General features: G+C 36.5%; 1 protein-coding gene and 1 pseudogene across 9 annotated transcripts in view; one reads left to right on the forward strand and one right to left on the reverse strand.

The window, feature by feature from the left end:
• DCAF6 (DDB1 and CUL4 associated factor 6) overlaps positions 1–13,183 on the reverse strand; it is a 181,645-nt gene that overhangs the window by 112,747 nt on the left and 55,715 nt on the right. For all 9 annotated transcript variants that reach the window (XM_059884583.1, XM_059884582.1, NM_001191229.1 and 6 more), the window contains one exon: positions 7,065–7,250. In XM_059884583.1, the coding sequence (XP_059740566.1) occupies positions 7,065–7,250 (186 nt within the window). The remainder of the gene's footprint in view (positions 1–7,064; positions 7,251–13,183) is intronic.
• Positions 4,467–5,349, forward strand: LOC132344810 (ribulose-phosphate 3-epimerase-like; annotated as a pseudogene).

The following is a 13,183-nucleotide window of genomic DNA, read 5'->3' on the forward strand; positions in this document are numbered from 1 at the left end:
ACTGTGTGATAGTTTGAGCATTCTTTGGGATTGGCTTTCTTTGAGATTGGAATGAAACTGACCTTTTCCAGTCCTGTGGCCACTGCTGAGTTTTCCCTATTTGCTGGCATACTGAGTGCAACACTTTCACAGCATCATCTTTCAGGATTTGAATAGCTCAACTGGAATTCCATCACCTCCACTAGCTTTGTTTATAGTGATGCTTTCTAAGGCCCGCTTGACTTAACATTCCAGGATGTCTGGCTCTAGGTCAGTGATCACACCATGGTGATTATCTGGGTCGTGAAGATCTTTTTTGTACAGTTCTTCTGTGTATTCTTGCCACATCTTCTTGATATCTTCTGCTTCTGTTAGGTCCATACCATTTCTGTCCTTTATCGAGCTCATCTTTGCATGAAATGTTCCCTTGGTATCTCTAATTTTCTTGAAGAGAGCTCTAGTCTCTCCCATTCTGTTGTTTTCCTCTATTTATTTGCATTGATCGCTGAGGAAGGCTTTCTTATCTCTCCTTGCTATTCTTTGGAACTTTGCATTCAGAGGCTTATACCTTTCCTTTTCTCCTTTGCTTTTCGCTTCTCTTCTTTTCATAGCTATTTGTAAGGCCTCCTCAGACAGCCATTTTGCTTTATTGCATTTCTTTTCCATGGGGATGGTCTTGATCCCTGTCTCCTGTACAATGTCACAAACCTCTGTCCATAGTTCATCAGGCACTCTATCAGATCTAGTCCCTTAAATCTATTTCTCACTCTCACTGTATAATCATAAGGGATTTGATTTAGGTCATACATGAATGGTCTAGTGGTTTCCCCCACTTTCTTCAATTTAAGTCTGAATTTGGCAATAAGGAGTGCATGATCTGAGCCACAGTCAGCTCCCGGTCTTGTTTTTGCTGACACTATAGAGCTTCTCCATCTTTGACTGCAAAGAATATAATCAGTCTGATTTTGGTGTTCACCATCTGGTGATGTCCATGTGTAGAGTCTTCTCTTGTGTTTTTGGAAGAGGGTGTTTGCTATGACCAGGGCGTTCTCTTGGCAAAACTCTTATTTAGCCTTTGCCCTGCTTCATTCTGTATTCCAAGGCCAAATTTGCCTGTTACTCCAGGTGTTTCATGACTTCCTACTTTTGCATTCCAGTCCCCTATAATGAAAAGGACATCTTTTTTGGGTGTTAGTTCTAAAAGGTCTTGTAGGTCTTCATAGAACCGTTCAACTTCAGCTTCTTCAGCATTACTGGTCAGGGCATAGGCTTGGATTACCGTGATACTGAATGGTTTGCCTCGGAAACGAACAAAGATCATTCAGTTGCTTTTGAGATTGCATCCAAGTACTGCATTTTGGCGGAGAAGGCAATGGCACCCCACTCCAGTACTCTTGCCTGGAAAATCCCATGGATGGAGGAGCCTGGTGGGCTGCAGTCCATGGGGTCGCTAAGAGTCGGATAAGACTCAGCAACTTCCCTTTCACTTTTCACTTTCCTGCATTGCAGAAGGCAATGGCAACCCACTCCAGTGTTCTTGCCTGGAGAATCTCAGGGATGGGGGAGCCTCGTGGGCTGCCATCTATGGGATCGCACAGAGTCGGACACAACTGAAGCGACTTAGCAGCAGCAGCAGCACTGCATTTTGGACTCTCTTGTTGACCATGATGGCTACTCCACTTCTTCTAAGGGATTCCTGCCCACAGTAGTAGTTATAATGGTCATCTGAGTTAAATTCACCCATTCCAGTCCATTTTAGTTCGCTGATTCCTGGAATGTTGACGTTCACTCTCGCCATCTCCTGTTAGACCACTTCCAATTTGCCTTGATTCATGGACCTGACATTCCAGGTACCTATGCAATATTGCTCTTCACAGCATCGGACCTTGCTTCTATCACCAGTCACATCCACAGCTGGGTATTGTTTTTGCTTTGGCTCCATCCCTTCATTCTTTCTGAAGTAATTTCTCCACTGATCTCCAGTAGCATATTGGGCATCTACTGACCCAGGGAGTTTCTCTTTCAGTATCCTATCATTTTGCCTTTTCATACTGTTCATGGGGTTCTCAAGGCAAGAATACTGAAGTGGTTTGCCATTCCCTTCTCCAGTGGACCGCATTCTGTCATATAAAGAGTGTATCATGCTAAATGCTGAGCTGGATGAATCACAAGCTGGAATCAAGATTGCTGGAAGAAACATCAATAACCTCAGATATGAAGATGATGCCACTCTAACAGCAGAAAGTAAAGAGAAATAAAGAGCCTCTTGATGATGGTGAATGAGGAGTGAAAAAGCTGGCTTAAACTCTACATTCAAAAAACTAAATAAGATTATGATATCTAGTCCCATCACTTCATGGCAAATAGAAGCGTAAAAAGTGGAAATATTAACAGATTTCATTTTCCTGGGCTCCAAAATCACTGTGTACAGTGACTGTAGCCATGAAATTAAAAGATGATTGCTCCTTGGAAGGAAAGCTATGACAAACCTAGGCAGTGCAATAAAAAGCAAAGATCAGTTTGCCAACAAAGGTACATATAATCAAAAATATGGTTTTTCCAGGAGTCATGTACATATGTGAGCATTGGATCATAAAGAAAGTTGAGCACCAAAGAACTGAATGCTGGTGGTACTGGAAAAGACTCTTGAGAGTCCCTTGGGATGCAGAGATCAAACCAGTCAGTCCTAAAGGAAATCAGTCCTGAATATTCATTGGAAGAAATGATGCTGGAGCTGAAGCTCCAATACTTTGGCCATCTGAAGAGCAGACTCACTGGAAAACATTCTGATACTGGGAAAGATTGAAGGCAAGATGAGAAGGGGGCAGCAGAGGATGAGATGGTTATACAGCATCACTGAATCAATGGACAGGGGTCCATTTGAGAAAATTTAGGAAACAGTGATTTTGAGAAAACTCTGGAAAATAGTGAAGGACAAACAAGCCTGGTGTACTGCTATCCATGTGGTCACAAGAGTCAGACAGGACTTAGCAACTGAACAAGAGCAAAACAAGATCTAAATGCAAAAGACAAAACAATAGTCTTTCTAAAAGAGAGTCTGAAACAGAAGAATGTCTCCATAACCTTCAGAAAGAAAAAGACTTTTTTGAGCAGGATACAGAAAGCAGGTACAATTTTTTAAAAAAAAAAGACCAATACATTAAGACAACACAGATAACTTTTGTTCATGAAAAGACACCATTAGGAGAGTGAAAATACAACCACAGAGTTGGAAGAGATAGTTTCATATGCTGAAGATAAAAGAAATTCCTATAAATCAACAGTAATAATGAAATAAAAGGGACAACCTAATAGAAAGATTAGGAAAGAATTCTGAATAGGCACTTGACAAAACAGTATATCTAAATAACCAATAAACTATGCAGTAACCTCAGAAGTAACAACCGTAAAAGACATTTAAATAAGCCTGTTCAAAATTAGAGATTAACCATATATACTGTTGGCAAAGATGAGGAGCAAAAGGAATTCTTATTATATGCTATTGGTGGGAACGCACGCTGTTACACTTTGGATAAATATTTGGCACTATCTCTAAAATAAACAAATACATATCCTATGACAGAAAAAGTTTACTTCTAAACATAAATACTGAAAGTCATGTAAAGTATGTTCTCCAAATTGAAAATCAAATTTAAAATTTTCATCAGCAGTAGAACAGACCCACCAGCTGTGGCTTATTCACACAGTCGAACACTAAAAAGCAGGAAAATAAACACACTGTAGTGGTACACAACACAGATGAGTTTCACAAACCTAAGGGAGACTTTGTTCAGCAAAGAATAACAAATTTAAAAAGAAACAAAAGACCATTTAATATGACTCACTGCATATAATGTTCAAAAACAAAAAAACTAAAGTGGTTAGAAAAATAAGATCATGGAAATCAGGATACAGCAGCTTCGGGGAAGTCCTTAATGCCTTATATTTCTTGATCTTTGTGGCTGCTACATGAACAAATTCACTTTGTGATAATTTACTGAGATATACTCAGTGTTCTGTACTTTTTCTTTATGGTTTGTACTTCAATGGGGGGGAAAAGTTTAATGCTAGATGGAACAGGAAGGTCTTAACATATATCTAATCAGAATTCCAGAATAAAAAATACAGAGAATGGGAAAGAACTAAAAACTTATTTATCTATAAATCTCCCTCATTTTTCAAGATTCCAATTTCTCAGACTAAGAACACATAAAAATTCCAAGAAAAATCAAAAGGAAATCCATACCTCAATACACTGTTGTGACATCAATGAAGGAAAAAAAAAAACACACAAAGAAAAACAGAATTAAATTCAGTCAAGGAAGAGATAACTTAAATACAAAGGAATCACAATTAAACTGTTGATTGACTGCTCAACTTCAAAAGTCAAGTCAGAATACAGTGAAATATCACCTGAAATAGAGTAACTGTCAAACTAGAAGCCTGTATCTAGTAAGACTACCTCTGAAGAACTGACATAAAAAAGATATTTTCTAGAAAAGGATGAAAAGGGAAGAAGTGAATGATATAAAAGGAAAATAGGACTAAAATTGTTTTATATCAGCAAACTCTGACTTAAAGGAACCGGTAAAGAATGTACTTTAGCTCTGGAGCACTAGCACGATGGCATCTGGCTGCAAAATTGGCCCATCCATCCACAACAGTAACCTGGCCGGTTTAGGGGCCGAGTTCCTCCAGATGCTGGACTCTGAGGTTGATTATCTGCACCTGGATGTAACAGATGGGCATTTTGTTCCCAACATCACCTTTGGTCACCCTGCGGTAGAAAGCCTCCAAAAGGAGCTACGCCAGGACCCTTCCTTTGACATGCACATGATGGTGTCCAGGCCAGAACAGTGGGTAAAACCAATGGCTATAGCAGGAGCCAATCAACATACCTTTCATCTGGAGGCTACAGACAAGCCAGGAGCTTTGACCAAAGACATTTGAGAGAATGGAATGAAGGTTGGCCTTGCTATCAAACCTGGAACTACAGGTGAGTATTTGACACCATGGGCTAATCAATCATAGATATGGCCTTGGTTATGACAGTGAAACATGGGCTTGGAGGGCAGAAACTCATGAAAGATATGATGCCAAAGGTTCACTGCCTGAGGACCCAGTTCCCATCTTTGGACATCGAGGTTGATGGTGGAGTAGGTCCAGACACCATCCATAAATGGGAAGAGGCAGGAGCTAACACAATTGTGTCTGGCAGTGCCATTATGAAGAGTGAAGACCCCAGATCTGTGATCAACCTGTTAAGAAATGTTTGCTCAGAAGCTGCTCGGAAATGTTTCCTTGATTGATGAAATCACAAAGAACCCAGTGTTCCTGCTTATGAGATCGTTACTAGAAAACAAGAATACTGACCACCAAATCATACCACAGTTGAGGCAATGCTGCTTTTCTGAGAAATTAGTCATTCCAGTGACTAAAATCCATCATGCAGAGTGTTCCAAGAGGCTAGAAATTGTGTATAACTACATTTTTAGTGATGGAATTGAAAGATTAGTGTGGTAAAATACCATTTTTACTGGGAGACTTGATTTTTATAGAGAGTAAAAATATGGATATATTAACATTACAAGCAGAAAAAACTTCACTGCCTACAGAAGGCATGTTAGCTACTACGGGAAAAAAAAATTTTTTTTAATTATAAAAAGAATTGTCTTCGGTTTCTTGGCTGTTTTCTGAAAGCAAAAGAAGTTCTTCAGTTTTTCCTGTTTCATGTCATTTTTGATTTGTGTACGTGTGTGATAACTAAGTTTGTATCTGACTAGGAATAGCATACTTACTCCCCTAGCTTCAAAAACATTTATTTTTTGCTTTGCACCTTTATATTTGATACATTTAAAACAAACTGTATAATGGGAAAAAAAGAAAAAAAAAGAATGTGCTTGAGATACCAAACGACCCCACACAGAAAACCTGTAACAGAAAAGGGAAAAGTACAAGCAAAAATGTAGGTAAATCTAATAATATAGTAAAGACTAATAAAACAATGATAATATTTTTGATTCAGAAGAGGATAGAGTGTTCTGAACAATATAAGCATATAAAATTAGACAAGGGATGGAAAGATTATAATGAGCTAAGGTATACATTCAGGAGAAAGGCAAAGGTACTTATTGACTTTAGACTTTGTTAACTACTCTTGTAAAATATGAACGTCTATCTTCCTTGCAATAGCAGAAACAAAAGGGGCCAAATGCAAACCCTTCGAGAAATTCAAAAGAATGTCAAAAAGAGAACAGGGAAATCAATGACAGAAAATACTTTCAAATAAAAAAACTTACAATAAGATATATAAATAGATCCAAATATATCAGGACTCACAATAAACATATATTGACTGCAATTTCCAGTTAAAAGCCAAATTTGTGAGAAACAGATTAACAAAAATTTAGCTATAAAATACTATTTTTGTAAGGATGTATCATAACATGAGGGTACAGAAGAACTGAAATTCAAGTAATGAAAAAAATATACCATGTCAGCACATGGGAAAACAATGAATCTTTTGATACAAAGAAATGCAATGACAAGATTATAAAAGAGCTTTCTGAAGAATAAGCAGTTTTTCTGAACCAAAGCAGTATATATAACTGAGTCCCAGATTCATTTCACCTCATTTTAATTCAGCTCAGGGCTTGAGCTTATTAATGACCTTTAGAAATCAGATTCCTTTATTTAAGTGTACTAGCATGTCTTCTGACATTTTGATAACCATGCCACTTCATATAAAACAGTGAGAAAGTGGTAACAAGATTAAAGCCTAGTATACAGCCCTATAGCACAATAAAGAAGCATCTTTAAAGTCTGATATCTGTTTTCTTATAGTTGCTCAAGGAATTACAAACCCCATTACTATTATTCACATCTTATTCCTTAACTTCATTCACAATCCTATCAAGGTACATTTTCTCAAATACTGAAAATCTAGACATTTTGTCAATAATACCTTTACTTATTTATGCATGAATATGTACATACACACACACATCTATCTACACATACATATACACTTACACAAAACATATATACATATATATACATATAGATAAATCATAGTAATACTGTACCTCATAGGTAGTTCCATAATGGCATGTAAATTGGCACTGTCTGTTAGTTTCTGCATCTTGCTCAACGTTGGTATAAAATATTACTCCATCTCCAGAGCAGGATACAATCTGCTTATCATTTGTGCATGGTAAGAACTTCGCACTAAATATATTTGCTCGGTGCCCTGAACGAATTGTTGTCAAAACCTAAAACACAGAGAGGAGTTTTTAGTAATTTATTGCTAAATTACTAAAGAGTAAATTTATTACTAATTACTAAATTACTAAGAGTAATTTTTAGTAATTTACTATTTCCTAAAAAGAAGCAGTCAGATTCAAACTTAATATAATCCTTGCCAGGAATAAATTCTCATTAACACTCTCAGCTCAAATGAAAAATTATCATTTGAGTCCAAACTATTGGGTTGGCTAAAAAGTTTGTTCAAGTTTTTGCATAACATGGAAAATCCCAAATGAACTTTTTGGCTAACCCAATATTATAATTAGAAAATAAAATCAGAATCTCACATATTTTATTTCCCTCTGAGATGTAAAGAAGATTAAGTATATCAACAAGAATAGTGCTGAAACAGAGTCCCCCTAAAACTAAGTTCCTCTGCAGAGTTTATGATTAACTTCTCTATCCAAATTTTATTTCCTGTCTAGTCCAATATCTGTTTCTCTCATGCCTGAGGAGAATCATAGAAAATGGGACTGAGACCAAGCAGGAACCTGTGAGCCCATCCCAGGCATAAAAGTCTTTGAGTGTCTTCTGTCTCTTGTTTGTAGGAAAACGGCTTTCAGCCTCCTAGATCTTCCCTGAGTTCCAAAAGGCAGATTCAGTTACTAATTAGGAGACTGAGGAAATTAGAAAGGGCAAGGGAACTTGGTTCTGGTTCTTTGCAGGGGAGGAGAAGGGGTTGTGCATAACAGTTTGATACACATCTCTGAGTTCTACAAGAACTTAAGGCCCCTAGCCAGAAGGAGGACAGTAACTTTACGCCGAGCATGTGGACCCAGGCTGGAGATTCCTAGAACAATGTTACCTTACCACCAGCCAACCAGCAGGGGTTACACACCTGGTAGCCTGCCCCCAAAATTCTGTTTGTAAAAATTTCTTCCCTGAAAACCATAGAGAGTTTGGGTCTCTTTGTTGCTCTTGCATGATCCTTGCAATAAACGTTGCTCTGCTCCAAATTCTACAATTTTGGTTTGTCTGGCCTCATTGTGCATCAGGCACACAAACGGGTTCAACAAGAGTGCCTTGAAAATTAAATATGTGTATTTCTATCTATTTGGTATATGTGACTCATTCATAAACTCATAGTAAATATGAAAAGACTATCTTGATTGACTTTTGAAATTGTTTCCTAAATGATTAAGTCATTCCCTTTCAGGATGAAAAAATATATTCTGAATCTTAAAGAATCATAAAAGTAAAGTAATAAAATGGTACAGAAGTTCCTACGTCTGTAAAGAATAAAGAAGTTCCTACACCTAAATCCTTAATAATTTAAAAGATCAGAATTCCTGGGACAGAAGTATGGTTTAAAATAAACATTGCAACATTTGTAACAAACACAGCAGATAAAAGACCAATCCACCTACAGTGCTTAAAAATTGAGAGAGAAAAAAAAAAAAGGGCAAAAGATCTGAATATAGTCCAAGATAAACAAATGGGCCTTAAAATTTTGAAAAACCATCAACTTCATATAGGAAATGCAAATTGAAACTATACTGAGATCACCAATTTCCAGTTTTTAGATAAGCAAAAATTCAAAAGCTTGACAACATACTGTATAAGTGAGTGTGGTGGGGAGAGGGACACCAGGCTCTTTAAACAATTCTGGTGGGATGCTAAGTGGTGCGAGACCAATAGAAAGGAAATTAGCAATCCCTCACAAAACTACGTATGCATTAACTCTTTGATCAGACAAGTCTATTTCTAAGAATTTACTCTGAAGGTATACATCCAACAAAAAAACAAAAAAGAAAAACAGTTATTTACTGAGTCATTCATAATAGCAAACAAAACACAGGAGACTGGCTGAATAAATTCCAGTACATCCCCACAATGTATATAGAATGGAGATTTAGCACAATGGAAGTATCTGTTGTGGTTTTTTATTTTTAAAATGTGCTTTAAAAAATAGGGAGAGTATGTCAAAACAGAAACACAAAGTTTCTTTAGTTCACTTTAAATGTCTTACTGAACAAAACTAACATACTACTGTAAATCAACTATACTCCAATAAAATTTTTTTAAATAAATAAAAGAACAACAAAAAATGTCTTACTGAACAAACTGGAGCAATTTGAGCATCCAAAAGATTATCAGTGATAGATTACAATTTATTGAATAAAAATAAAAATCTATAATCCCATAGTAATTTTTTCAAAACGATGGCAAAGACAAAGTAAATGCTCATATTCACCAAAAAATGTCAATTAGTAAATATGGAAGAAATGATAGAATTAAAAAACACTATTTGTAATGACATTATAACAACTGATTAAGGCAAGAATCAATGAATATTGAAACCATTTATGAAAAAGAATATTTACATAATCTCAACACACTACTTCATAGATAGCTTATAATCACAAAGGATAAATGTACCCTCACAATGGAAAGATCAAATTTAACATCACCAGTCAGGGAACAAATATCATGTACCACAACATCATAGAGAATTCTTAGCAAAAATGTTTAATTTTAATCGACTCATGAAGAAACAGACAAATCCAAATGGAGGGACATTCTATGAAATGACTTGATAGTCAATGTAACAATAAAACAACATATCAATGTCATGAAAGACCAAAAAGTTGCATGAACTATTCTCAAGCAGATAAAGGAAATATGACAACTAAATGAAATGTGTGATGCTGCACTGGGGGCTAGATTAAGAGAGCCATGGCAGTGCTAAAGAACATTACTGAAACAAATGGGAAAATTTGAATATATACAGGTATATATGTACATGTACTATGTGTGGATATATGTAATATACTATAGATATATTGTAATATATATATATAATATGCTGGTTTAGTCACTAAGTCATGTCCAACTCTTGCAACCCCATGGACTGTAGCCTGCCAGGCTCCTCTGTCCAAAAGACTCTCCAGGCAAGAATACTGGAGTGGGTTGCCATTTCCTTCTCCAGGGGATCTTCCCAACCCAGGAATCAAGCCCAGGCCTCCTGCACTGCAGGCAGATTCTTTCCCAATTGAGCTATAAGGGAAGCTATCTAATACACTACGGATACTATGTATACTATAGATATGGCAGGCATATACTAGGATATGCCTGCGTAACACTAAAGAGAGCATGCTACATTCAAGCATCACTGCAGTCACCTCCAGTGGTTAACCCTGAGGGGAACTTAGAACAGCGATAAATAGGCTGCCAGTCATCAAGCCATCAGCCTCTGCAGACACCCCCAATGGTGTACCCTGAGGGGATTCAGGATGGAGATAAAAAAGGACCTTAGATAGTTAAGGGCCAGAACAAAAGAACAATTTCATTAAGCCCAGATTCCAGTATCTTCCCCAAGAAAAGAAAAAATTTATCTTCCTAAATTTATTAATTTGAGATGTCTGGATTTTCTTAAATTAGCATTAATCTTTTGATGTTCTGATTACCTGGAGTTTTGTGGATTGTTTTTTTTCTTTTGCAGAAACTCTTATACTTATCCTGGCTCCCCTTTACCTCCTCAGAACAGTCCCTCAGAGATATTTGGGAGGCTGTCTCCCTGGCTTAAGTCCTCAGTATGTCCACTGAATAAAACACAATTCTCAACATTTAGGATGTGCATTTTTTTAGTCGATAGAACAAAATCATATATATTATATATATAGCATACAGGCAATTCTCATTACTACTGGTAGTTATGTTCTATAAAGTCACCCCTAAGATTACATTGTTCTTTAATCAATAAGTTGTGTCTGACTCTTTTGTGACTCCATGGACTATAGCCCACTGGGCTCCTCTGTCCAAGGGATTTCCCAGGCAAAAATACTGGAGTGGGCTGCTGTTTCCTTCCCCAAGAGATCTTCCCAACCCAGTTATTGAACATAAGACTCCTGAATTGGCATGTGGATTCTTTACCACTGAGCCACCAAGAAGTCCTAACACTGCCTTAGCAAGTGCTGTATCCATTACCAACTAACTGCTCCTGTGAAAATACAGGGTTAGGTTTCTGTGAGGCTCTGGTCACAAACTTTTCATCAACAAATCATAAGTAACTCTGTTGTATGTGTTTGTTTAAAGACACATTAATTAATACATATTGTTGATTCATTAACAATGAACTTAGGGCAAAGAGTACTATAATTCATATCTAAATATTCATTGGAAGGACTGATGCTGAAGGTGAAGCTACAATACTTTAGCCACTTGATGTGAAGAAATGAGTTATTAGAAAAGACCTTGATGCTGAGAAAGACTGAAGGCAAAGAGAAAAGGGAGCGGCAGAGGATGAGATAGTGTCACTGACTCAATGAACATGAATCTGAGAGAATTACAGGAGACAACGAAGAACAGGCAAGCCTGGCGGGCTGTAGTCCACGGGGTCACAGAGTTGGACACAACTAGTGACTGGACAACAAACAGTAACAAATGAAGCTCATCTAACATATTTTCTCTATAAAGTATATTCCAGGTTTCTTATACTGAGGAAGACTTGATGATACTCAGGAAGATAACTGGGGACCCTTTTAACCATTGAAGTCATGAACAAAAAGCACAAAAATGCAAAACGTGTGACATTCAATATATCACACAAAGGATGCAGTGTGTTTACAGTATTCGATGTGAAACAAGACGTATCCAGCAGCACCTTGTTTGATCTGAGAACATGTGTATTGATGTATGAGTTAGGCAATTCAAATTTTTTGCCACTCTGTACATGTGAATGGCCATCAATGACCAGAAAAGCACTGAAAGTTATTGATGTGGAAGGGTAAAAATAAATTTAATGAGTTGGTAAACGTGCAAACATAGAATCTGTAAGTAAAGAGGATCAACTCTATATTCAATATTATACTTTCTGACCATGGTAACTGCATTACAGTTATACAGGATAACGTTCTTGTTCTTAGTAGACAAATGTCAGAGTATTCATGAAATGCATGACACCTCCAAATTATTCTGAAATACTTTTTTCAAAAGTCTATTTGTGGATGTTGATTGTATTACCTTTTTAACTTATCGATCAGTTTTCAAATTTAAAAAAAATTTAGGAAAAGATACATCAACTTTATTTTTGGCTTGGTTTCAAGTAACTATTTACAATGTAAGACTAATTGACAAATTCATTAACTGACAGTAGGACACCAAGCCAGAACACAGATAAATATTAGCAGCTAATTACCTTGACAACTTAAATGAAGTAAATACTTAAATTTAAATAAGTATTACAGTCACTTCATCTAAGTCCTGGGGTCACAAACAAAACAAGGGTTTGCTGAGTACCATACAGTACTCCACTGTAGGTCTTATCTGTTGTTGATCAGTCACTCAGTCGTGTCCTACTCTCTGCAGGACTCCAGGCTTCCCTGGCCATTAATGCACATTTAATGAGGGTCAAATAAAAAAAGAGGAGAGTCATTGTACCTACATTAACCAAAGCCAATGGACAATAAAAATTGTGTGTAAAACATGTTAAACTTTTTCATTCCTCTCTCCAAGTATAAGACACAGAGATCTGCTCAATTAAAGTATAAGAAATAACATAGAGAATAATTAATGTAAAGCTTTTAAACAAGACAGAATCATAGACTTTAATGTCAACATATATTTCAGCATAATTTACCAAGTAGCATATATTTCAGCATGATTTACCAAGTAGCTAAGTACATATAAGTACACACAATGTATGCTAGGTCTTTCACAGTTTTAATCTGATAGGTCTTTGACTTTAGTCACCTTCAGTAGATATTATTAACAATTTGATTTATCTCTATTTAACAGGTTTATGCATAGCTTCCAAAACAAAAGCAGGAATCTCATTCAATATACTAATGTGTGTTGGCATATATCACTCAAAAATGGAAAGAAATTTCTTAATTAATCAGAGTAACTATTAAAATAATTAGTAAACACTGAAGTCCTTTCTACTGAACAAATCTGTTCT

This window comes from Bos taurus, chromosome 3 (genome assembly GCF_002263795.3).
Source record: "Bos taurus isolate L1 Dominette 01449 registration number 42190680 breed Hereford chromosome 3, ARS-UCD2.0, whole genome shotgun sequence".
Lineage (NCBI taxonomy): Eukaryota > Metazoa > Chordata > Mammalia > Artiodactyla > Bovidae > Bos > Bos taurus.